This window comes from Zalophus californianus, chromosome 7 (genome assembly GCF_009762305.2).
Source record: "Zalophus californianus isolate mZalCal1 chromosome 7, mZalCal1.pri.v2, whole genome shotgun sequence".
Taxonomy (NCBI): domain Eukaryota; kingdom Metazoa; phylum Chordata; class Mammalia; order Carnivora; family Otariidae; genus Zalophus; species Zalophus californianus.
This window is the reverse complement of record NC_045601.1, coordinates 19,796,895-19,823,889: the sequence shown is the minus strand read 5'-3', so window position 1 is coordinate 19,823,889 and position 26,995 is coordinate 19,796,895. Positions and strand designations below refer to the sequence as shown.

Here is a 26,995-nt window from a genome sequence, read left to right as displayed (position 1 = left end):
GATTAAATAGAAGACTTATTTCATAGTAATACTGCATTTTGATAATGCATTTACTCCTTTTTGGCTGCCCCATATTTTATACATTTTTCTCTTCTTAATATCATAGCAATGGGGTCCCAACCTTTTCAAATAGGGAAATCCCTTTTCACACCAAAATGCTTCTTAAAACTTCACTCGAATCAATAATAATTGTACATTTTTTTAGTAGCCACTTGAACATAAAACACAAAAAAGCTTCTCGAATTTAGCTACACTTGTATCTAGCAGCACATTTTATCATGATAGCACTTACATGCATTTGAAAATAGCAGTGTACAATCTATCAAGACATAATATTGATCCAGTGTAAAAACAAAGCTTATCGCATGTGTAGATTCATGGACCATTCAAGCTGTATACGGACAACATGTCAGAAACACCTAATTCAGAAGGACTGAAGTTTATACACTGTCCTGAAGTTTCTATGAGATGACACATTTCCTTCACTATCTCTGGTTTTTAGGAAGCAATTTATTTTGTCCTTGGAAAAAAAAGGTTAATCTAATTTTCTTAATCTGATAAGTGTCCTGGGACATTCAGAACTGTTTCCTAATTAAACAGTTCTTTACAGCAAATCTAGAGCAAGACTCTGAGGGGAAGGGCTGCTAATTTTGACAGCCAGGGTGAAAATCTCCCATTACAAGAATGAGAATGGTATTGGATTAAAACAGAACTAAGATGTGATTTTATCTATATGCAAGATGATTAATAATACCATTAAAATAGGGAAGCGCATGATTTAAATAGAGGCCCATGTAGGGCCCTGGGAAGTGAGGAAAACAGCCCATGTGAGTGAGTGAGTGAAGTTAAGTCCCAAGAATACAAGGATGCCTTTTTGCCAGCATCTATGGAGACTGGAGCAATGGTTTGTTGGGGTATGTAAACCTGGTAGTTGAGTAAGGTGTAGACTAGCTCTCAAGGGATTTGTTTCTTAAACACCCACACGTACACACACACACACACACACACACACACACAGCTAAATAAAGACACAAAGCATCCTTTTAGTTTAATGATTTTTTTAAAAAAAAATAAGCATTGAGAGGCAGGCATTGGAAGAAAGAAAAGATGTTTCCACTGCAATTGAAAGTGATGCAAATCAGGGGCCCCTGGGTGGCTCAGTCCGCTAAGCATCTGACTCTTGATTTCTGCTTAGGTCATGATCTCAGGGTCCTGGGATTGAGCCCTGCATTGGGCTCCATGCTCAGGGTGGAGTCCATGCTCAGGGAGGAGTCTGCTTGTCTCTCTCCCTCCCCCTCTGCCCCTCTCCTCACTCATACTCTCTCTCTCTCTCTCTCTCAAATAAATAAATAAAATCTCTTTTTTAAAAAGTGGTGCAAAAAAAAATGCAAATCATTGAGGTTGGGTGGTACACTAAAACATATTTAAGAGGCAAGGCAAGAGGCAAATCCATGGTTTTATACTTTCTGAAAGAGTAGTAATGAACGTATAAAGAGAGAGATGGTCTGAGTAGAGTAAGGATTGGAGGAAATTGAGAAAGAAGGAGGTGGGAGGTGAGCTCACCTAGAGTTTCAAACTCAGAAGAGGAACTGTGGCTTGTGGTCTTGGTTACTGACTGGTTGATTGTCTGTTCATGCTGGGAACACCAGCCATCTGTTCTATAGTTGACTCAGCTCGGAAGAAAGGTATTCTAACAATAGTGTGGAAGCTGAAAAGCCAGTAATTTTGCATTTACAAGTACTTCTACATTCTCAGCAAATATGTTAAGCATATATTTCAGAAAAATATTAATTTTCACATAGTATTTTGGAGATGAGATTTTTCTTAGACAATTAAAAATATAGCATAAATGGGGTGCCTGGGTGGCTCAGTTGGTTGAGCATCCAAGTCTTGGTTTCCACTCAGGTGGTGATCTCAGGGTTGTGAGATCAAGCCCCACCAACCCCATTGTTGGGCTCCACGCTCAGCAGGGAGTCTGCTCAAGAGTATCTCTCCCTCTCCTTCTGCCCCTCCCCCTGCCTGCAGCTCTCTCTCAAATAAATATCCATATAGCATATAAATTATAAGATAGAGGAACTACCTTTTCCCAAATAATGAGTTCAAAATTTTAACTATTATATCTATTTTAGGACTTTTATATCCAGAATTTTCTATAATAGGTATCAGAATTTATGCAAAACTCTGTATTTATTTGGCTCACTTCATTTTTCAAGATTATAATATGTAAAATGTCAAAATATTATCGTCATCATAAATGCAACACACATGATTTTTGAAGTATTCATTCTTGCATTTTCAAAATGATTAAATAAACCATTATATTAACTATTGATCACTTCCTACATTTTTCAAAACCAAAGACCATGATCCAGAATAGTCTATTACACATACCCACCTAAGAAAAAAATGTTCCTTATCCCTATTCCTTTTACTGTCAAAAATGTGTTAACATTGTGCTACCTTCTCTGTTGTTTTCATGGATACAGTGAAAAAGCAAACTCAAAAAAACAACAAAAAAGAACAACACACACACACAAGAAAAAATATTTCCTGATATAAGTATTAACACTGCTGTTATTAATAGTGTGCTATGGTAAGTTACCAACATCTGCTAAAAGTTATACAGGAAAAAAAGCTAAAAGTCCCAAAGTAAGACCAGAGTTATTACAACACGCAGAATAGAATTTGAATGATATACACAATACCTCTCTTTTCTTCCTCCTTCTCCTCCTCCACCTTCTCCCACTTCTCCTCCTTCTTCTATTTGATTGGTTTTTTGATGGTCCCATAAAAATGAAAGTTGATAAAGCAGGAGGGCTGCTGGTACCCTAACATTTTTCTTCTCTGAAGCTCAATGAGGAAAAGGCCAGGGAGGGACCTTTGTCTCCATAACGTCTGCTTTCTCTGAATCTTAATTTTGTCTCATTTTCATCACAAACTATGTTGAAGGACTAAACCAGGGTCTGAGCATCTGTATTTTGCTGGGCTTCCTGGTTCTATCTCTTTTCAAACACACCTAGTTAAAAGTCCCCAGCCGGGAAATCCCAAACTAGCTGCTATGAATCAGGGCCTTTATGTGAATTGTGATTCATTGTATGTGTCAGGAATAATGCACTGGAATAAAAAGAAAAGCCAAAGTTATGACACACATAAGTGGAACATGGGTCTGGGTTTTCTGTCACCCGCTTTTTTCTCTTCTGGACAGGTGCCATGTGTCTGACCTTGCTGCTCTGGTACCTATCAGAAAGGGCGACTGAGGGGATATATTTTATAACCTCACAGGACAATGAGAGTAGCTTAATATGTGGGTTTTAATTTGTTCCAGGGACTTAAGAAGAAAGGGAGGCAAGAGCTCTGGGCATTACGTTCTGTTGTCCATGTGTAACTACAGTGTTATTTCTTGTTTCCTCCATCAATTGTGGAATCTTTCAAAGTCTTGCACTGAGTGTCAATGTCGTGGTTACCATAAGGGTATGTGTTTGTACGTGAGTGTGTAATAACTTTGTGAAATCTCAGACTGAAATGAAAATAGCTGCTTCTGCAGCAGCCGGGAGTTTCTCCCCCTGGGACTTTCTCCGGGTCTATGTGTTCTGCCTTGTCTTGGGGTTGATGGAATCACTGACCAGCTACAGAGGCAAGCTGTGGTCACTGCAGCTTTTGGCTTTTGACCTGTGATAAGGGGAGGTTAAGGGTATGGAGGCCAGGCATACTGGGGGGGGGGGGGAATCAAATTGCATTGAGCTGGGATTGCATATAATTTATATGTATTTTCTCCTGTGTGCACGAAATATCGGCAAATAAATCCATCTCTATTTTATTCATAGTTCTAATGGCAAGTCTGTGTCATGGTCTGAACCAGGTGGAAGACAGGTGCCCAAGGGACAGCACATGTGGCACCGCCTCTCTGTGCACGTGAAGACCAATGAGACGGCCTGCAACCAAACAGCCGTCATCAAGCCCCTCACTAAAAGTTACCAGGGCTCCGGAAAGAGCCTGACCTTTTCAGATACCAGCACCAAGACCCTTTACAACGTGGAGGAGGAGGATGCCCAGCCGGTTGGCTTCAGCCCTCCCAGCAGTCCTTCTATGGTGGTGCACCGACGCGTGCCACCCGCGGTGAGCACCCCGCCTCTGCCGCCCCACTTGACCACAGAGGAGACCCCCCTCTTCCTGGCAGAACCGGCCATCCCCAAGGGCTTGCCCCTTCCCCTCCAGCAGCCACCACAGCCACAGAAATCCCTGATGGACCAGCTACAGGGGGTGGTCAACAATTTCAGCCCCGGGATCCCAGATTTCAATGCGGTGCTCGCAGTCCCCGGGGGCCCGGGAAACGGGGTGAGCTCGCTGCACCCGCCCCCGGCGCCCCCGCAGCACCTGCAAATGCTCCCGCTGCAGCTGAGCACCTTCGGGGAGGAGCCCGCCTCCCCGCCAGCAGAAGACGAGGACGAGGACGACAGCGAGAGGTTCCAGCTCCTCCAAGAGTACTTGTATGAGCGGGAAGGGAACACGGAGGAAGATGAACTAGAAGAGGAAGACGAGGGCCTGCAGGCGGCCAGCAAGCCGGCCCCTGAGGATTCGCCCGCTCTGACGCCTCCGTCGCCTTTCCGTGACTCGGTGGCCTCGGGCAGCTCGGTGCCCAGCTCCCCCGTGTCCGAGTCGGTGCTCTGCACCCCTCCCAACGTGACCTACGCCTCGGTCATCCTGAGGGACTATAAGCAAAGCTCTTCCACCCTGTAGGAAGGAGGTGTCCACGTGGAAAAGTAAGAGAAACCAGAGAGCACCAGCACCTCCGGAGATGTGCGGACAGCTGGGAGGCGGAGTTTCGGAAGAGGGTGAAGTCAGAGGGAAAGGGAGCCGAGGCTGCTGCCTTAGTGGAGGCCAGAGGGAACTGTGCTCTGCAGTCAAAAAAGGAGCCCGGCGAGGATCCCGATTCTTGAATTATTCAAAAGCCTTCTCTGGGAAGAAAGGCAATTCTGACAAAGCACAATCCCATATAGTGTACAACGTTCACCGCATACATAAATAAATACATACATACGTACATAAATAAATAAATCAACGGAAATAATCTCCTCTTCTGGACAATTGTGCATAGATATATGTGCCCACACACACTTGGCCAGTTTGAAAAGAGACAACACATGTGGACCGGCCAGGTGGATCATTAGCTGACATCATGGTTTTCATGGTAGTCATAGTGAGTGTGGTGGAGCCAGACGGATGGGTGGGTGAAGGAGGGGCAGGCATGCAATCACCCATGGCATGGCAGCTCATTTTTCTCTACCCCGTCTCCTTACTGGTGTTCAGGAGCCTTGGGAATTGGCCCAGACAGGGGCCTCTCTTCACCCATTGCACCTGATGCAGAGCCAGCCTTGTTGTCACATTTGGAAAAAAGTGTATGGACACCCTGCTGCTCTGTGATTTCTCTCTACTTAGGAAAACAGGAATCAGAGCAAAAGCATCACCAAAAAGTGCTTCATCAGGAGTGCTAAGGGAGGATGGAATGAGAGGCAAGACAGTACACAAGCATGAGGTGGTGAACGCAATCAGCACAGACAACGTCCCATAGTTGATACTCACTCACTGGTGATTTTGGAAAAAACGCTGGGACAAGAGATTGTTTTGAGAGTGGCAGAAGATGTTTTGTGGATTATCTTGTGTTTGTGCCAACGGGGGCTCTTCTCTGCCCTTCACTTAAAGAGAACAAACCACGTGGCAAAATTGTTACCTTACATTTACTGTAGCAAATATTATTACCAGTTGAACTCCTAAGATGCAGTATGTATATTTGGTGCCATTGTTTCTCCTATGTACTACAGAAACAAATCCATCCTCGAACTTAATGGTGTACTCATAGCAACTATTACTGGTTCAGTGACAAATAATTCTTTCCTTCTGTCATCCAAGTCCCTGTAACTAGTACGTAAATGTGTTCCTGTGTCCTTGTATACGTGTGATAATAAAATTTGTGCAATGTAACGTCAGTGGAACTGCAACCGGAAGGTTGTCTTTCCAATAGAGTATAGATATTTTTATGTTCTAATAATGTTTTATATATTGTCACCAATATTTACAGAAGCTCTTTGAAGGTTTGAGTGCTGTGATTGAGTGGTTTTCACACGCTGCTCAGATGGTCCTTCCTCTTCTAAGAGGGAACTTATTTTTCAGATATTTTATGATGTGGAACACATTATTAATGAAGTGGCTTGAAAATTTGTCACATTAAAAAAACTGTGGGTAACAATAAAGAGGTACATTTTATAAATTTTCACACATCATTATTAAAACATGAGATTGGAATGACAGTATTGAGATTATTTCAGGTCACTTTAGATTTTTTTTTTTTTTTAAAGATTTTCCACAGCGACTTGAGCTTTCAGTGATTGAAGCATATACTAACCTCTATGTCTGGTCATAATTTTTCAAATTATCTATCCATCACCTCTTACTTTCTTTTATTTGTTATTTCCATGTACTTTGATTTGTCTGTTTGTACTGTCATCACTTTTCTTTATATTTTTGTCATTTGCTGCGTGTAATATCTATGTACGTATAATCCAGTTTCATTTTTGTCCTCCTTTTTACACCCGATAAAAGCAATTTTTCTTGCTGTTTTGATTTCTTCTATTATTTGTGGAATGAAGCTTACCCCTTTAAATATCTGTTTATGCCTTATGTGCAGTCATATTTTAATATGCTTCCTTCATGTGGAAGCTAATTTCTCAGCCAAAAATCATCTTAGAATCTTTAAATACCCACCGCATCATTTGTTCAGAATTTAACATCAGCTCCAATATTTGAGGCTCATGTTTCTTACGTCTTCCCATATTCTACTGCCAAGTTTAGTCAGTTCCATATCAAGAATGGACTGCCTTTCCTTTAAAAAATTATTTGTAACACCTTTGGTAGAAAGACCTCATGACTGAAACAGGAATTTCAGTTCATGTTTTCACGGTAATGAAGCAGAATGAGGAGCGTAGATGGTTCCAGTGCTTAATAGGTGGTCTGCTTATTGGCAAACAAGCAAGTAAAAGCCTACTATCTATTATTCGTGGAACATGTTTTTTTATCTTAATGCCACTAACATATGTCCTTGATATCACAGGACTTGTGCGTTCAGATTTTTTTTTTTAAGTAAGAATAGATCAGGAAAACTGCTCTACTATTCAAATAATATGTCAGTTCTGAGGTTTTAGTCTGAGACATGTGGTGAACACATTCAACACCAATTACATTATTTCTCTGAATGCCTAATATCATGATTAAAAGTTTTCTTGAATACAATACAGTATTAGCTCTTGTAGCATAATTGTTCAAAATTGGAAATGTACACATACATACCCTGTACCAAAAGGGCAGATACTCTTCACCTTAATGTATGTGCTTATACAAGTTGTTTAGCTTCTTGTAAAAGTGTTTTCCTTTGGCTCGTTACTGCCTTTTGTCAGATAATCTTGATAATGCTGTATAATAAATATTTTCTATTTATTAAATGTGTGTATTCCTTCTCTATGCTTTGTCAGAGTTACAATAAGATAAATAGACCGGTACAAAAAAATAGTTACAGTGGTTTGATTTTGCTCACAACATGTCTTCTAGATCAAAGTTGGAGAACATCACACAAAATCTATAAGCCAGGTAGGTAACAAAGTAGAGTACATTTTGATTATGAGAAAGGTGGTACCTGAAACACGAAATTTAAAATTAAATCCAGAATTTCAATATTCAGTGCTATGGCAGACATTGTCTTTCATCTTTTTGATAGAATGTGTGAGGCTTGACAAACTCCTGGATCTCCAGCAGAGCCCTGGAGATGGAGGCATCTGAAGGCTGCCATCTTTGTTTTATTTGTGCCCCATAAGACTCACACCTTAGAGGAAACTGATTTCTTACTTTGTTGACATCCTCCTTCTATTCCCTTACGTTTCAATGGAGACTTCACTGGTCCTCAAAACAAAGAAGCCCATTATCCATCTTTTGCCATAAGATACCTACAGAGTAAAGCATCTACCCAGTGTCATTCAAGGGGAGAACAATGGGTATACAAGGACCACATCCACGAGATTGTGATGTATTTAGATGGTAGGAGCAAACTGTATACAGGAAGGCTGATGTTGAAGAAATTTCCAGAATCAGGGGCTGAGACACCAGGGGGTTTCTTCACTGTGTCTGGAAAATAGAATGAGAAATCATGAAATGGGAGCTTGATGTCTGAGAGAGAAAAGTCATAGGAGAGAAAATGAGAAACGAAAGAAGAAGAAGAAGAAAAATGGAAATGTTTCAGATGTGTAGTCCAAAAAATACCCTCAGATTGCCCAGTAGGTCATAAGGACCCCCACTTGGAGAGTCCAGAAGCTTCACCATAGGAAGACATTTGAAGCGGCTGGGTCTGGGGTCCAGATACCACAAATGATGTGTGAGTAACTGCCCCAATAATTTCTACAGAGACTTTCCTGAAAGGGAATCAAAGAGAAGGGGAGCAACATGTTCATCAGCTTACTCTGTGCCAGACATCTTGCAAGGTTCTTTACATTCATTCTCATTTAATCTTTCAGGTACTACTGCTCCATGGATATTTTGGAGTACTGAAATAACTTACCCAGAGTCTCTCAGCTAACAAGTGGCCCATAAGGGATTTGAGTTCCATCCTAAGCTGGCCCAGAGCCTGCGAATTTGTGTTCCTCTGCAGAGCTCAGGAGAGTATCCCCTTTTTGTATCCCCATAGCATTTTATTCACATCCTAACTACATTGTAGTTTGCCTGTCTCTTTCCCTTAATAGATTCTAAGTTCCTTTTTGTTTGTGATCCATTTTTTTTTCTAATTTGTGAGACTTCAGGGCAAAGCAGATAATCAGTAAATGTCGAAAAAAGGAAATAAGTGTTGTAACACCATGTAGTTTTCCCAGCTTAAGTCTTTGAAGATTTATTCCAAGAGCCTTATGGGGTCCAGAGCTCTATATTTCCACCTACTGATCCTAACTCTGCCAACTAGAACAACACATGTTTTCATCATGAAAAACAAGCTCTCCTTTTGGCATCAGAGAGAGCTGTCCCACTGAGCAGCAGGTCTGCCTTTCTTGCAGAAGAGCATGGCAATACTCAGTGTCCATTGAGCCCAGCCAGAGGTCTGGCAAAGCAATAATAGGTGTGGGAAACAGTGTCCTCTTCAGGAGAACTGCCAGTAACACATAGACTACTGAAGTGGGACCCCCGTTAAAGCGAGGGCAAATAACTCATCCACAGGGAAAGCATGGGCTGGAGGTTCCTTCCTTACAGAAGTACACGTCCTTAGACAAGGTAAAAGGCGAAACTAGTCACCAAGGCTTGTTGGGGACACGGAAGAAAGGGAGAGCCTAGTTTAAGGATTTGAAGTAATGACACCATTAAACCAGAAATTGGCTTGATTTTCTCACGGTACCTTGAGAAGCAAGGCTTATAAACTAATAAGAGAAAAAGAAGAAGAAAGAAGAAGAAGAAGAGGGAGGGGAGGAAGAAGAAGGGGGGGAGGAGGAGGAAAAGGAACTTAGGAATGAGGATATCAAAACCTGAAAAGGAAAATAATGACAGAATTATGGAGTTGGAAGTAAATTTAGAAATCATTTAAAATAAGCTAACCCCTGGGGCGCCTGGGTGGCTCAGTTGGCTAAGTGTCTGGCTCTTGGTTTGGGCTCAGGTCATGATCTCAGGGTCCTGAGACTGAGCCCTGAGTTGGCCCCATGCTCAGCGCGGAGTCGGCTGGAGACTCTCTCCCTCCCCCTCTGCCCCTCCCCCACTCACATGCTCACTCTTGCAAACAAAATAAAAAATAAAATAAAATAAAATAAGCTATCACCCCATTCAGGACTCTATTTCTTTGTGTCCTTTTCCCCTTCCTGTGTTAGAGAGGGGTAGGTGAGGAATCACTTCTGACTGGGGTGGGGACGGGTGGAGGGGCTGGGGTATGAGCCCTATTACCTGCAGTTGTACCAAAAGGGGGCAGATAGCTCCTAAGTTATTTCATTACAAGTGTGTTCCCATTTTTGTCGGTGATCATTTTTATTTGATCATACTGACTGACATATTGATGTGATTTATATCGACTGGGAGAGCAGTATCCCAAACGACATTGTTCATCCATGAAGCTAGCCAGAAAACAGAACTAAGACACAAATTCAGAATGAAGGTATTGGAGGGCCAGGAAAACAAGGGGGTAGGAGCAGTGAGGCACCTTAACAGGATGGTAGTCTGAAGGAATTCCAAATACGGAATCCTGGCAACTGAAATGAGCTTTTGGTGAGAATCACAGAGGCTTACATGTGTGACCTGCGTTCATTTTAAGGAATGAGATGGATTCAGGTGATTTTTGCCCTCTAATGAAATATTTCCAGGGACTAGGATCTTGCATTTGATAAGGGAACGTTCTAACCATTAGAAAAGTTTTTGTTTTCCTGAACCAAAGATTTTCTTTTATTTTACTTTTGCCCAATCAGAGATTTGCCCTCTGGAAAGAGATTGAATAAATTCAGTGCACTATGTACATGACTTCCCTTCAGCTACTTGAAGACTGATTACACCATTTGTTAGTAGTTTATTCTCCAAGGCAAATAGCTTCACTGCCTTTAACTGTTCTCTTTGTTATTAGGTTCCTAAACTCCTAATCAGGCAATGGTGATATTCCAATTTTGAGTATCCTGTAAAAAATTTTGCATCCAGAACTAAACAATACTGCACGAATACTTTGATTCACTTTAACCATTATTCTAGTATTGCTGCCTAAGATTATGCTAATTTTGTTAGCAGCCTTGCCACATTTTGAGCTCAGGCTTAGCTCGGAGTCAGCTATAATCCATGAGCCATTTTCTTATGAACTGCACAAAATGGATATGAATATGCATATCTTATTAGGATGGATTTCCCCAGAAAGAGACTCTGAGAGGAGGATTTGAGTGAAAGTTGTGTACTGGGGAAGTGATCCTTGGAAGCACCAACAGGAATGTGGGGACGCAAGGCAGTAAATGATAAGCACCCAATAACGGGTGTGTTACCAGGCAGGTTACCACCATGGGACTCAGTCCTGCTGGAGGCTCTGGGAGACAGTGGAGAGCAGGCTTTGTAATGTCCACCATCCCCATGGGGCAAGGATGTGGGGAGCATTTAATCACCAATTCCTGTCATGGTTGAGGGCTGCTGGGGAGGGAGGGGTATGCTAATTCCAGCTACTTCCAATGTGTCTTGTATGCAGACTCCAATCTCCAAAGAAAGCCTTCAGGCAAAGAGTTACAGATCCTGGCAGTTGGAAACCTAAGAGTTGGCCTGTGTGGGGAAGGTGAATGCCAAGAGGGGGCAGGGCACTAACAATATGTGCTATAGATATGAATATGGAGATAGATAGATAGATAGATGATAGAGATAACGTACACGCAGACACAAATACCAGCAGATAAAGAAAACAAAGAGCTGTACAAGGGAAGATAAAGCTGTGATAAGGGCTTGAAGTGAGAAAAAGTGTTTCTAACATCAACCAAAGAAACCCCTGTCTCCTTGTAGCAAGGTAAAGGTCACAAAAGAAAATTCAAGTACAACTGTCCTTTAAATAAATTTGATGTTAGCCTCTGGATTATTTCTTCAAAACAACTTCTTAAATTGTGTCATTTTTCTATTAAAAAAGCAATAGAGGGGCACCTGGGTGGTTCAGTGGGTTAAGCGTCTGCCTTTGGCTCAGGTCATGATCCAGGATCCTGGGATGGAGCCTCACATCAGGCTCCCTGCTCAGCGGGGAGTCTGTTTCTCCCTCTGACACTCCACCCACTTGTATGCTCTCTCTCTCTCAAATAAATAAATAAAATCTTTAAAAAAAAAAAAGCAATAGAATGTGTGGTAGAAATTTAGAGAATTGAAAAAAAATCTATAGTCATGTCATCCAAATATTAACATTACAGACATTTTTTTCTCCTAGTGATTCTCATGCCAATAAGTTTGGTTCTAACAGAGTTAGGATCATCTTTTATTTATAATTTTTTTCCTGCTTTTTAAATTTTCCATTATGACCTAAGCAAGGATTTCCACTTGATCAGAGCTGAGGAATCACTTGCTCATGGAGTTAGAAAGTTCCCTATCCCCATGGAATCTGGATCCAGGAACTCTTTGGGGAATAATTTATACCTGGTTCCCAACTGAGAGATTCAAAGATGCACCAAGTTCAAATATATAAAGCTTAGCTGATAGATGGGATGGTCCTGTGCAAGCCAGGTTAGGGGGAGAGGCTATAGATGACCTGAAAGGGAAAACAAGTAAAGTCAGGAGAAAAGGGAATGGAATCTGGCCGTGCAAGAATCACCAGCAGGGCTTGGGCAGACAGGTGGTGAATAAGCTCAAAGCCTAGCGCACTCAGTGATGGAGCGTCTGTGTGGCTCAATGGCAAGAACGGATCTCTAGAGGTCTAACAAGTTTTCCAACTACCACTCCCCAAACCCCCCTCCCCACATGTAAAATTTAGAAGAAGCCACGAGAAGGGCAGGGATCTTCCTGTAGGTCAACAGGAAAAATAAGTTTTGTAGATCTCGAGGGTCAGATCCCTGTTTTGGTATAGCTGAGCAGAGGGCCAGCCTGGTAAATGGTGCAGATAACATCAATAACAGAGATCAGGAGCAGGGTATACTGAGCTTTAAGCACAGCAAGGGAGAGAGTCTCAAAGGATGTTAGAGGTCAAGAGTAGATCAGTGCCACCATGCTGTCCGTTCAAGCCAGGAATAGATGGGGAGAAATGGCTATGCAGGGATCATCCACAGGGACAAGTAACTGCAGGCAACAGCCAAAAAAAAAGAGAGAGAGAGAGAGAGAGAGAGAGAGAGAGAGAGAGAGAGATTGCAAAGCAACGGCTGAAACAGGAAGGCAGAGGCGCAGGCTCTGTGCAAGTTATAAGAAAGCATATGAAATTATATGTTTTCTCTTCAGACTCAACACAATTGGGAAATACCATGTTTTGCCATGTGAGGGCTTAGAGTAAATCATTAAAGTGACCTACTTAATATTCACATGTGAAAAGGACAAAAGCATTTCTTGTTGATATTAACAAAAATACTCCATAAACTTTGTTCTATGGATATCTTGTAAGTTTTTTAACCACACTTACTGTTAGACACTTAGATTGTTTAAAACTTTTTGAATGCTATAAGTAGTGTGAGGAATTATTCCACACCAAAGATTTATCCTATATATAATATTTCTATTTTTTTTAAGATTTTATTTATTTATTTACTTAGAGTGTGTGTGCTTGCGAACACGAGTTGGGGGAAGGGACAGAGGGAGAGGGAGAGAGGGAATCCAGCAAGCTCCACGCACCGCATGGAGCCTGACACGGGGCTCAGTCTCACAACCCTGAGATCATGACCTGAGCCAAAATCAAGAGCCGGATGCTTAACTGATTGAGCCACCCAGGTGCTCCAGTATATATAATATTTCCTTAGTCTGGTTTCTAAGATTGTGTTATCAGTTATTTGATAATAATTATTATTTATTCCCTGAATTTTACATTTACATTTTATGCCACATTTAACTTTGTACTATCCTTTGAGGTAGGGCTTCTTCTCATTTTATAAATGAGAAAACTGAGGCTCAAAAAAAATTGAAGTAACTTGCCTAAGATCACAAAACTAGTGGGATATGGAACTGTAGTACACTCCCTGAGCTCCAAAGCCCATACTCTGAACCACCACACTGTGCTGAAAATTGGGCTGATACTATTTTTATTTTTATTTATTAATTTTTTTTAAGATTTTATTTATTTATTTGACAGAGACACAGCCAGAGAGGGAACACAAGCAGGGGCAGAGGGAGAGGGAGAAGCAGGCTTCCCGTGGAGCAGGGAGCCCGATGTGGGGCTCGATCCCAGGACCCTGGGATCATGACCTGAGCCGAAGGCAGATGCTCATCGACTGAGCCACCCAGGCACCCCACTGATACTATTTTTAAATAGTACACTGAAAACTTTTCTGTAAGCTCTTGATAACAAACAAGCACACTTGGTCTGAACAGCAACATCATAGAAAACTTATATTGCCTGCTCTAGAAATGTAAGCAGAAAGAGTTAGGGGTCCCCAGGAAAAGAAAGATGAGACTTAGCTTTCAGGACACAAGGGAAGTCAGTTTTAGGCACCCAGCTATTTTCTTTTACATATGCCCTACTTCCCAGATCTATGCACGTCTTGCAGAACTTTCTAGGAGGTGTCAGAATTACAAAGAAATGCAAAAACCTTAGTAGTTAAGGGTTTTAAGGAATAAAGAAAATGCAAAAACTGAGTCTCTACCAGGCCAGGAAAGAGCCTAATCATAACAGAGACAATAAATCAATGGTAAAACTCCCAGTGCTATATCAAAAGGAAGTAAGGCCCTGAATTATTTAGCTGAGATACTGAGCCCAAGACCCCCACCAGTTTATGCAGGCCCTGGCTTTTAGAACATGCCCATAGCCCCTTCTCCCTGTCCCGACAGTTACCTCTGCTCCCTACGGAGTGGTACAAGCTTCAGTAACATAACATAGGACACATATACAGGCATGTTTCCTAAGTAAGCCTGTGCAACTGAATGCCCTCCTTTACGTGTGATGACAAAGCTTGCCTTTCTGAATATTCATCCTAACTCTAAATAAAAAGAACGCACTCATCCTTGCTCAGAGAGTCCTGGACTTGGAAGTTATGTTCTGTGATCTCCTTATTTGCTGCAAATAAAGTTTCCTTTGTGACAACTCCACTGGGTAGTACTCTACCTGTAACTCACCGAAGAGCAGACTCACATTAGTTCCATTACAAAATCACCAGTTGGGAGTTAGGTATGAATTTTCTCCCAAAGGGCTTTTAGATTTCCTACAGTTACAGAAGTTTGCCCTATCCACAAGCAGAATCATCACGGCATATTAACTCACAATGGAAATCTACCAACAGAAAAAAATTCTAACTCAAAATCACTGTTTAATTGTAGTAATTTACAAAAATGCTAGAAAACTACTTGAAGTAAAAAAAAAATATTTACAGTAATTATGGTATTTGTAAGGTAGCAAATTCTGTCACCCCAAGATATGCCTCTTGGCATACTGTTTATTTTAAGCTGGTTATTTTTAAGAAACTGCAAACACAGGAGAAGCTCTGAAAATGAAGTAGAAGTTACCCTTTTATAAGAAATATTTACATTTATAAGAGAAATTTCCATTTGTAAGGGTGTTGGGGAGGAAAATTTTTCCTCTACCCTTCAAAAAGGGTAGAGATTTGGTCCAAGACTCAAATTGACATGAGACATTAACAGGAGAAAATCAAACAAAAGTTCAGTAACGTGTATACCTTCTGTATACCTGAGAGAGACCCAGGAAAAGTGAGTAACTCCCTGAATGGCCAAAGACATCACCTTAATATCTTCAGCCAAAGCTAAAAGCAGATACTGGGGCTGGGGAGTCAGTTATGGGAGGTTACCAGGAAAAGCACAGTAAACAAGGGTAAGGTTGTTATGCAGATTTAAGTAGTTGTCTTTTCCATTGATAAGATGTTCTAGAGATTTAGAATCATCCCTCCTCTTCCTTTACAGCAAAGCAGATAGCCTTACAAATGGAGATTTCCCTAATATATGTAAATGTATCTTTACAAAAGGATAACTTTTACTTGGATTTCAGAGTTTCTCTCGTGTTTGAGATTTCTTAAAAATAACCAGCTTAAATTAACCAATATGCCAAAGAGGCATTTCTGGGGGTGGCAAAATATGCCCCCTCCCTACATATTCTATGAATGTGTAATTTAATAATTAACATGCCATCCTAAAGTAACATGTTTTCTGGGAATTTCTCAAACGGTCACTTTTTTTTTTTAAGAAGATTATTATTACTTCTAGAATGTTTACTAAAAGAACTTTAAAGTTAGGGCACCTGGGTGGCTCAGTTGGTTAAGCGACTGCCTTCGGCTCAGGTCATGATCCTGGAGTCCCGGGATCGAGTCCCGCATCGGGCTCCCCGCTCAGCGGGGAGTCTGCTTCTCCCTCTGACTCTCCCCCATCTCATGCTCTCTCTCTCTCTCTCATTCTCTCTCTCAAATAAATAAATAAAAAAAATCTTTTTTAAAAAAAGAACTTTAAAGTTAAAAAAAAATTAAAGAAGGAATGACCCCTCTCCTCAAAAATGTGAAAAATTTCATGAATGGATATAGTGATAGTTAAGTTACTAATAAGTACTGATGTGTGAAACAAAGGAGGAAGAGAAATTATGAAATTTCCTCACTACTTACGCCGCACTCACGAGTACTGAAACAGGGAGTGACATTCCTCTAGGAACTCAGCTGCTTTGATGTTAATACTTGGCTAAAGGCCAAAGGTAATCTCAGGCCTGACCCCCAGGATGCTGTAAGTCTACTTTAACATATAAAAATTCCTTGGAAACTTCCTTTATCTCAACCCCCTCCCTGCTCAAGATATATGTTGGCAATCATCCTCCAAGCATATGACCCACCAATATACATCTGAAGGGTCTCATGACTGAGGGTTTACTAAACAATAAAAATGACATTTTCCTAACAATAGCTAGTTCCCTCAGGATCCTGGAAACCTTGTTTCCAAAATACCTGAGAGGCTTATGCTATCCCTAAGCCCCTCCCAACTTGAAAGTATATAATGGAATTGAACCGCTGGCTCTCAGGCTCAGCAGGAAGCTGCAGGAGAAGGAGAAAGTGATCGGCGTCCTGCAGGCCAAGCTGGATGCCCGTCCCTCACGCCCTCCAGCAGCCATGCCTCGTCGGACTCCCAGGGCTCTCCCAGCAGCTCCTCCTTCCTGTCTGATGAGCTGGAAGCCTGCTCTGACATGGATGTAGCCAGCGAGTAGACACACTATGAAGAGAAGAAGGCTCTGCCTGGTCACTGAGATTCCATCCATCATTCGAGTCATTCCGCTGTCCTGTCTCCTAAGCCATCAGCAATCAGTGCACCTCGGGGGGTTAAGGCCGAACCCAGCAGCAACCCCATCAGCTTGCCAGCTCCCCAGAACCCCCCCCACCCCCCGCCCAGGAGGCCAGCCAGGCCCATCCAGGCCTTCATTTTCCCTCCATACACGCGCTGGTTAGCCTTCCCCAGGCGCCACTGCCCTCAGCTCCACCCAGCTTCCTGCCTTTTAGCCCCACTGGCCCTCCCCTCCTTGGCTGCTGTGAGACACCCATGGTCTCCTTGGCAGAGGCTCAGCAGGAGCTGCAGATGCTGCAGAAACAGTTGGGAGAAAGTGAGCACTTCCTGCTGCACGTGTGTGCTTGGGCATGGCAGCCCCACCCTGTGGCTCTGCGTGGCTTCCGCTTGGTGGCAGAGTTTTAAAAACGACATGGGGTGTGCACACCGCCAGGGGATGATTGACGGATGGCCCTGCTTGCTTTTTTTGGAAATATATTTACTCTTGTCTTAAAAAAAAAGATGGGGCGCCTGGTGGCTCAGTCGGTTAAGCGACAGCCTTCGGCTCAGGTCATGATCCTGCAGTCCCGGGATCTAGTCCCGCATCGGGCTCCCTGCTCAGCCAGGAGCCTGCTTTTCCCTCTAACCCTCCCCCCTCTCGTGTACTCTCTCTCTCATTCTCGCTCTCTCAAATAAATCTTAAAAAAAAAAAATTCTACCTATAAAAAAAAGAAAAAAAATGACCCCAGTGCAGCTCCTTCTGCCGGCAGGTGCTGTCCCAGGGCTTTAATAAAACCACCTTTTTGTACTAAAGAAGTCTCAAGAATTCTTTCTTGGCTGTTGGCTTTGAACCCTAACATCTTTCCTACATCAAGTACCACCCAAGGATTACAAGATTGAGAGCAACATTGCTAGGTTATCACTAAAACTTCCTCATGTTAGCTACTTTCTTGAAATAATTCAGCTGTTATTTTCAATAGATTAAACTCATTCAACAGATTCGATGTATTTAAATGTCTCTTTCACTGAAGTGGTACATGTGGTTTGGGGGCAGATTGCAATATATTTTAAAGAACCTTAGATTGGAAATTTTTAGCTATACTCAAATTAGCTGTTTGGTTGTGGGTAAATCACTTACCTCCGTTAAGCCCCAGCGTTGTTATCTCTAATATAATGAGTTTGTGTGATATAAAATAATAAATGTAATAAACTTATTATGTGTCCCTATATCCCCAGTATTATATCCTTAATGTTGTTTAATTCTTACAACTGTGTGAAATGTGTGAAGTTTGCATTAATCAGGATATGCTAGGTTGTGCTTAGTATCAATAAGGAAGGAAGGAAAGAAGAAAATGATGTGGGGAACAAAGGCAGAAGGAAATGTAGATAAAATTAAATGTCCTTATAACCTACCACCTCTTGACAAATCCTTGAGGCAGGCAGAGTATAACATTCCTCCAGGAAGCTACCAACTGTCTTAATGTTAATGCTTTGCCAGAGGGAAAAATGACCTTAGCTGGACAGTAGCTAGGCCTCCAGGATGCTGTGAGTCTTCTTTAGCATATGAAAGTCCTTTTGGAAACTTCCCTTTGTCCTTACCTCCCCCAGCTGCAAAGTCTATAACCAGCCACCCCTCACAACCCCGGCACAGCGGCTCCTTCTGCCCACGGGTCTTATCCCTGTGCTTTAATAAAACCACCTTTTTGCACCAAAGATGTCTCAAGAATTCTTTCTTGGCTGTAGGCTCCAAACCTCACTACTCCAAACCGCCTTGGAAGGAAGGGAGGAAAGGGAGGGAGGGAGGGAAAGGAAGGGGAGTGGAGGGGAGGGAGCAAGGAGAAAGAAGAGAAGGGAAGGATGGGAGAGAGGACCGAAATCTTAGAACCAAACCAAACCAGAGTTTGTCCGCCCAATGTGCGCAGAGCTTTGGCAGTGAAGAAATATAGACTGTTGGTGTGGTGCCACCCGGGAGAACAGGGAAATAATGCTCAAAATCCCAAACTTCCCTGGGTCTTATAAGTGAGGGTTTTTAAAGGCAAAAATTAGGGTATCTGGGTGTAGTTGATGTAATTTTGGAATATAGGTGAGGTTTGGTGGAGTGAGGTCCAGAGCTGACAGCTCTCAAGAAAGAATTCTTGAGATGTCTTTGGTGCAAAGAGGTGTTTTATGAAGCCTGGGGACAGACCCCGTTGGCAGAAAGAACTGCACTGGGGTCATGAGAAGCAATTGATTATATACTAAGGGGTTGGGGGAGGTAAGGAAAAAGGGAGGTTTTTCAAAAGAACTTTGATATGCTCTGGATACTTATGGCCTTGCCATTATCAAGTTAAGGTTGTTTTTCCCTCTAGTAAATCATTAACATGAAGACAGTTGGGAGCTTCCTGGAAGAATGTCACACAAATCCCGCCCAGGAGTTGGGGGAGAGAGGGGAGGTTAGAGAGTGTCAGCTTATGCTTTGTCTTCAGCTAGCCTTCTGCTGCTTCATCAGAATGGCATTCAATGATTGGTGGAGAATGAAATCATGTTCTTGACATCTTATCTTCTGTTCTTTGACTCCAGTGTGTCTGGTTGAAAAGGGATCTGTTCCATTCAAAGATTGTAACTCTGAAAAACATCTCTATTCAGTCAGTGAGTTAATAAAACAGTATAATGGAGCAATACATCCTGTGATGCCTATCAACAGTAATTTATTACATTTAAGTGACTGTGTAAGTGTTCTCTATTATCGACTACAGTTATCTTGTACAACACGTGCCTAAAATTCTACCACAGTGATCAATAGTGGCCTACATGCAGTTAACATATTCTACCTACATTCCATTTTCCCCCAGTATTGTTCCCAGGAGTCTTCAATTTCAGCACCTTAATAAAATAATACTTAATTCATGCTCACATAAACTCACATTCAGGTTAGGCCACTCTCTTTCATGCCTGCAGCAACCCCAGGTGGGACATGTGGTCTCTAAGTCACTGTGGTAAGGGAAATGTGTGAGCTGGAGGTTTGTGTAAGATGTTTGCCTGAGCCAGACTGAGAGTGTACGGCCAGTCCCATGTCCCCTGAAATCCACCTGCAAGGGAGGGGGGAAATGGAGTCATCCTAATTCCTAAAGCTGTAAAAGGTGAACATGTTTCACTGTCTCTGCCACAGTTCTTATCCCCATTCTATAGGTAAGAAAACTGGGGCTTAGATATACAAGTAGTGTGCCTAGGACCACACAGCTCGTAAGTGAGGACAGAATTCACAGGATCATCAGAATCCAGTGTTTACCTTACTGATGGTAAACGATCCAAACCTCTAAGTTGTGCACTAAAACTGAGTAGGCAACTAATGTCAGCCTTCTGTGACCATCGCAAGTGACCTCAAGGAAGAATAAAAAACAGGAGGAACCACAAAACTAGTTAAAAAAAGATAAGTCAGTGTAGGGGCCGAGGGCAGGCCATCCCAAGATTGGCCACTCTGACATGAAGATTATTTTGAGCTGAAGGTTCTGTCAAGAACCTGCAGGCTTAAGAAAAATGTTTGCCTGTCCTTTAACTACATAGAAGAATCTAAATTGGAGGTGTTCCCTAAAATAATAGGTATTACCAGAAATAAATTTTATCTGAGTGACCCATCTGTATGGCAGGGCACATATCTAAATACCAAACATCTGCTCTTCTTACTGCCCTCTGAACTGCATACCGTTCCTCTAAACTCTCAGACCCCTGCCCCCTTCAGGATGACATATACACCTCATTTTGCCTGTCTGGAATTTCCATGTCTGTGTGGATTCTCCATCTGTACACTATTAATCAGTTTTCTCCTGTTAATCTGTCTCATGTCAATTTGATTCTTAGTCCAGCTAGAAGGACCCTTAAAGGGGGCAGGAATTCTGCCCCCTGACACAAGCAATATTATAAACAATTAGATAAGATAGAAACATAACGTATTAAGATGACCTAAGGGTCTTTCTCATGTCTGTGTGGAAATCAGTAAATCTTAATTTTAACAACAGTAATAGATTCAACCTTGGACTCAGTATTTGGAGAACTGCTTGCTAGCATGTATACCCCTTTCCCTTTTTGTATATATAATCCCTTATAGCTAAGAAGCTTCGGAAAAGTTCTTCAGAGCAGCCTGATAGTTTCCTGAATTATCGTCCTTAGTAAGACAATAAATAAAGCATTTACTAACCTCCTTTGAGGTTGATTTTCTTTCAGCTGACAATGTCTCTTGTATCTTCAGCATATTCACCACCTCGACTGCACCAGAAAACACAGTACTTGCTGATGTAGGAAAGAATATTAGGGTTCAAAGCCAATGGCTAAGAAAGAATTCTTGAGACGTCTTTGGTGCGAAAAGGTGGTTTTATTAAAGCCCGGGGACAGGCCCCGTGGGCAGAAGGAGCTGCACTGGGGTCATGAGGAGGGGCCCATCATATCCTTTCAAGTTGGGAGGGGGTTAGGGATAGCAGAAGTCTCTAAGGAATTTGGAAGCAAGGTTTCCAGGACCTTGAGGGGGGCTAGCTCTTGTTGGGAAAAAGTCACTTATTACTGTCTAATAAAATCTGAGTCATGAGACCCTTCAGATGTATATCGGTGGTTCATATGCTTGGAGAATGATTGCCAACATGTGTCTTGGGGGTAGAGATAAAGGAAGTTTCCCAAGGAATTTTTATATGTTAAAGGAGATTTACAGCATCCTGGGGGGTGGGATTACAGGGTGTAGATTACCTGTTGCCCTTAGCAAAGTCTTAATATGGAGACCGCTGTGTCACCCTGCCTGTTTCAAGGACTTGTCAGTGGGCTGTAAGTAGTAAGGAAATGTAATAATTTTTCTTCTGCCTTTGTTTCCCACATCACTTGCTAGTACAGATTCTTTTGATAGGTTTCCTTTTTTTTTTCAGTTTTTCACTACAATCTGCTTCCACGTAGCCACATTCACTAGTACATAACAGAAACTTATAGCACAGAGTTTTCTGACCAATCTTTTTATCAAAATCTAGTGTAATGTTGAAGAGTGCTTCCAGGCCTCCAGGGAAGCTTCTGCCACCCCAAAGTAATTAGAGGTGACTTAAAATAACCTTAATCTTTCCATAGTAAGATATTTAATTTTTGGTGATGGGGGGAAGGAAGCACTTTTTCTGTTTCTTTGTTTAAGTAGGTTCCATGCCCAGTGGGGGGCTCAATGCAGGGTTGGGATCAGGGATCCGATGCTTAACTGACTGGGGCACCCAGGCACCAGGGAGTTGGGGGTAGGCACTTTTATTTATTTATTTATTTACTTGTTTATTTATAAAGATTTTATTTATTTGACAGAGAGAAACACAGCCAGAGAGGGAACACAAGCAGGCGGAGTGGGAGAGAGAGAAGCAGGTTCCCCACTGAGCAAGGAGCCCCATGCGGGACTCAATCCCAGGACCCCCGGGATCATGACCTGAGCCAAAGGCAGATGCTTAATGACTGAGCCACCCAGGCTTCCCAAGGGAAGGCATTTCTAAATGATTGAAAACATCACTAAAGTTCCTAACATCCTTATAAGTTTTAACCAAATATCAATTAATGTCTCTTCTTACTGCTTAACTTGCTAAATAACTAGTTAAAGCACAATGAGCTAGGAAGAGGGTGAAATTCATACATCCACAGGATTACTGCAGAGCCCTAGTGATACAATGAATACTTCTCTAGGAGGGAGGACATCTACTATGAGCAATTATTGCTCATTCAGACTGGCAATACCTGACTTGATGAAATACAATCTACTTCTCCTATAGAAATAAATATCATTTGTTACTTGATTAGATACAAATTCTTTCTCCTGTAAAGAGCATACCCTTAATGGAGAGAATGTTGCAGCCTCCCCAGCAAAAGAAAGGCTCAGAGGTACAAGGCCAAGACCCAGAAATGTGGAAGTGATAAAGGGGCTGTGACCAGGGAGTGACTCACATTAGCAGTGCCTAATGAACCCTATAAGTTGACATGACTATTCAAGATACAAGAGGGTTGTAATTCATGGCATCATTTATATTCACTTTTCTTTTTTTCTTCTTTTTTTTTAAGAGATTTTGTTTATTTATTTGACAGAGAGAGAGAGAGCACAAGTAGACAGAGTGGTAGACAGAGGGAAAGGGAGAAGCAGACTCCCTGCTGAGCAGGGAACCCAATGTGGGCTTTGATCCCAGGACCCCGGGGATCATGACCTTGAGCCAAAGGCAGAAACTTAACCGACTGAGCCACCCAGGCAACCCTATATTCACTTTTCTGATCAGGTCCTCTGCTGTACAGATTTTCAGAGAATTCCTACCCATTCTAATAGAGAGTAAAATACTGATCAAATGATCTTTTGTTTCAGCATGTTCTATCTGCAAAAAGACTGTCAATCCTCATTGCTTCTTTTACCCCCAGGTTTGAATCTATAGATCTGAGCTCTGAAACCTCAGAGACTATAAATACTATCCACCTTCCGTTTTCTACTCAACTATTCTAAATTTGCCTAAATATAAAGGCTAACCCAATGGGAAAATATGATTATCTTCTTGCTGTTTACCATTTTGGTTGGCATAGGCAGGAAAAACTGAATGACAAATTTAATTTTCACTGGCTCTTCTGTATGTTAAAATAATGATACTGCAGAGCATTATGTATAAAGTACAAAGCAGTGTCACTTTGAATCAAAAGTATCTATATTTCTCTTCTTTATAACCAACATAAATACTAGACAGGTTTTAATTTTATCTCCAAAAATATTTATCAAAAGCTTAGGAAACATCATCTCTGTGTATTTTACATAAAATAAAAATATTTCCAAGCTGATTATACTTAAGCTACAGTCTAGAAAGATTTCTAAACCACGACTGAATATTAAAAATGCACTCCATCCCCACTGCCCAAAGTAGAGGAGAGAGAGGACAATCCTTTTCACATTTTGGAAATCATAGGATCACTTCACCATATTGGAAATAAAGCCTGAAATATTGGTGAATTTATTTTTTTAGCAAATACTTTGTTTTTATATTAAAAAATAAAGTTAGAAAGGGGTATCTATGCACATACCATTGCCCTCTTTGACCATGTAACTGCTTGGAGAATTGTTGCAAGTTCTTCCAGAGATCTTAAATAAAGTACCAATAGCTACTTTGTTGACTCACCTGGCCAAAGGCATGAATGAGGTTCTTTTCTTTCCTGAGACCTTTATGTACAAATGGGTATCACAGCATTTCACACATCTAGTGGGAATCAGAGGTTGGGATAGGAACCTCACTGTCTCATGATTTTCAACTGTGCTTCCTCCGGCAGAAGTAAAACTCATTGTTGGAAACAGACAACCAGCATCATCAGGGCCTTTCAAGCCTAAGGTTTTAAATGAAGTTAATAATAAGAAATGTGAAAAATATAGTGATGTCCATCTAAGGCAGTGTTTCTTAATGAGGGCTGCGCTTTGGAAACACCCAGAGAACTTAAAAATAAATAAAACACATCTGGGCCTCATCTCCCAGAGTTTCTAGTATGCAGCCAGGTTTGAGAATCATTGTTTTAAGATTATGAATATAGACACTAGATTAAAAAAAAAATGGAAGAAGCAGACCTTGAGATTTGTAGAAAAATCTATTTAAAAAAAAATGCTCCTCCCTATACTCTTGGTTCACATATTGTATAATAAACTAATAGCTTATCCCTCATGGCCTAGGAAGCCCCCATAGAACCCAGCAAGTAGAGGAAGAAAAGTTACATTAAATAACATTAAACAGCAACTGTTAAGGAATGAAGAACTTTCTTGACTTCATTGCTCTTCATCTTCCAACGGAACTAGTCTGCTCTAATAGGAGCTGGGTTTAAACTGAATACAAAGTGAGGCAGGGTGGGAACAGAGAGGCAGATGAACTCTTTGTGCTCTCAACAACAACAACAGAAATCACCGGTTTTTACTCTTTATCTTTCCCTCTCCATATAGATACGGATATCCTTTTCTCTTTACGTTCCATCACACTCCCCACTGTTCTTGTATTGTCTATGAAGAATCCCATACTTGATTCATTAGGAAGCTAATTGAAAGAGAGCCAGGCATTGTACTCTGTTCTAAGAGTTCACAGGCAATTCAAAAACTAGACACATGTGCAAATGTCCAGGAACACAAAAGCGGAAGTGATCTGTTTGGGGCTCACCACTGCCTGCATCTGCAGCATGGTCAGCCTGCCTGGCCAGACAGAAGAGAACTGTGTAGCAAGAGGCACTGCAGTGAGTCCATAAATGACCATGTTTTACTAATGTTTACATCTGCCTGTACATAGTAAATGCCCAGTAAGTACCCAATCAATCGATAACAAATGCTAAATTTCAAGGGGAGATTGTCTTCAATAGTTTCTTCTTACTCTATAACCATTAATAATAAAGGGAATGCAGAAGAGATTGTCAATTTCAGTGGCATTTAGTGCTCCTGACAACCACCTGTGAGTTGAGGGATTTTTCTTACCATTTCTTTCTTTCTTTTTTTTTTTTTTTAAGATTTTATTTCTTTATTTGTCAGAGAGAGAAAGAGCACAAGCAGGGGGAGTGGCAGGCAGAGTGAGAGGGAGAAGCAGGCTTCCCGCTGAGCAGGGAGCCCGATGTGGGGCTTGATCCAGGACCCTGAGATCATGACCTGAGACAAAGGCAGATGCTTAACCAACTGAGCCACCCAGGCGTCCCTTTCTTACCATTTTTAAAGAAGAAATATGCTATGACTGGTGTGTGTGTGTGTGTGTGTAAAAGGTAAGACCTGTCCTAGATGCTCTTGAAACTACAAAGATGAAAAAGAAAGGAGCCCATAGCGACAGGAACTATAATAGACCTGTTAAGTTAGTGGTATCATTTAATTTATTATTACTTAGTATATTTATTATTTCATTTGATTTTATCCTTCACAATAACCTTATAAGTTTGGGTAGTACTTTTTCTTAGATTTGTAGCCAGATCTTATTCTATAAGCCCATCCTTTTTTCTAAACTAGAATCTTCTCCCCCCAAAATTTATGTATAAAAAGAAAATATTAAGAGTATTTTATGTTCAAATGATTTTGTAAACTCCCAGCTAAACAAAACTAAAGATGCTTCCTTATTACAGAACAATTTAGAGCTTTTAAATGCAATATTCGGGGCACCTGGGTGGCTCAGTCAGTTAAGCGTCTGCCTTCAGCTCAGGTCGTGATCCCAGGGTCCTGGGATGGAGCCCCGCATGGGGTTCCCTGCTCAGTGGGAAGCCTGCTTCTCCCTCTCCCACTCCCTCTGCTTGTGTTCCCTCTCTTGCTGTCTCTCTCTCTCTGTCAAATAAATAAATAAAATCTTTTTAAAAATTTCAATATTCATTGGAAGTCTCTAAGAGAGTGATATGCACACAATGTTGAATCTGGCATCCAATTCAGATGAAAGAATGACCGCTAGAGGTCATATTTCTCCCAGGCATGCCTGGACTGGCCAAGGACCTTGTAGGAATGCAACCTCACTAGCTTACATATAATCACCAAATATACTTCATGAAACTGCTAACATAAGGAATAAAGATATTTTTCAGATTCCAAGTCTTTCTCAAGAGAGAAAAGACCTGGGGCGCCTGGGCGGCTCAGTAGGTTAAGCGGCTGCCTTTGGCTCAGGTCATCATCCCAGGGTCCTGGGATCCAGCCCCAAGTCAGGCTCCCCACTCAACGGGGAGTCTCTTTCTCCCTTTCCATCTGCCCCGCCCCCAACTCATGCTCCCTCTCTCTCGCTCTGCTCTCTCTCTCAAATAAATAAATAAAATCTTTTAAAAAATGAGAGAGAAAGAGAGAGAGAAAAGACCTACAGAGGCAGATGAAGTGGTACCAGAGCACCTGCCAGGATGACCTCATGGTCCTCCCATCAGTGGTGTCTACCGTTTCAGGAGACACCTACCCCAAATTTTGTCCTTAAATATCCTCACTTGCCAGCCATCTGGGAGTTCAGGACTTTGGCGTATTAGCTCCCTGTTCCCCTGGGTGGCACCACACCAATAAACTGCCTATTTTTCTTCACTGTAAGTGCTTGGTGTCAGTTTTTATTGGCTTGCTGCACACTGGGTGGACAAACCCTTATTGGGTTCTGTTGCAATGTTAATTCAACTGCTTTGACCATGGAATCCTTTA

General features: G+C 41.7%; 1 protein-coding gene and 1 pseudogene across 3 annotated transcripts in view; both read left to right on the top strand.

The window, feature by feature from the left end:
* GRM1 (glutamate metabotropic receptor 1) overlaps nt 1-7,487 on the top strand; it is a 438,705-nt gene extending 431,218 nt beyond the window's left edge. For 2 of the 3 annotated variants that reach the window (XM_027604132.2, XM_027604133.2), the window contains one exon: nt 3,825-7,487. In XM_027604132.2, the coding sequence (XP_027459933.1) occupies nt 3,825-4,737 (913 nt within the window). In that variant the 3' untranslated portion in view covers nt 4,738-7,487. The remainder of the gene's footprint in view (nt 1-3,824) is intronic. The other variant, XM_027604134.2, reaches the window with a different exon arrangement.
* Nucleotides 7,488-17,160: 9,673 nt separating this feature from the next.
* LOC113927841 overlaps nt 17,161-26,995 on the top strand; it is an 83,576-nt pseudogene continuing 73,741 nt past the window's right edge.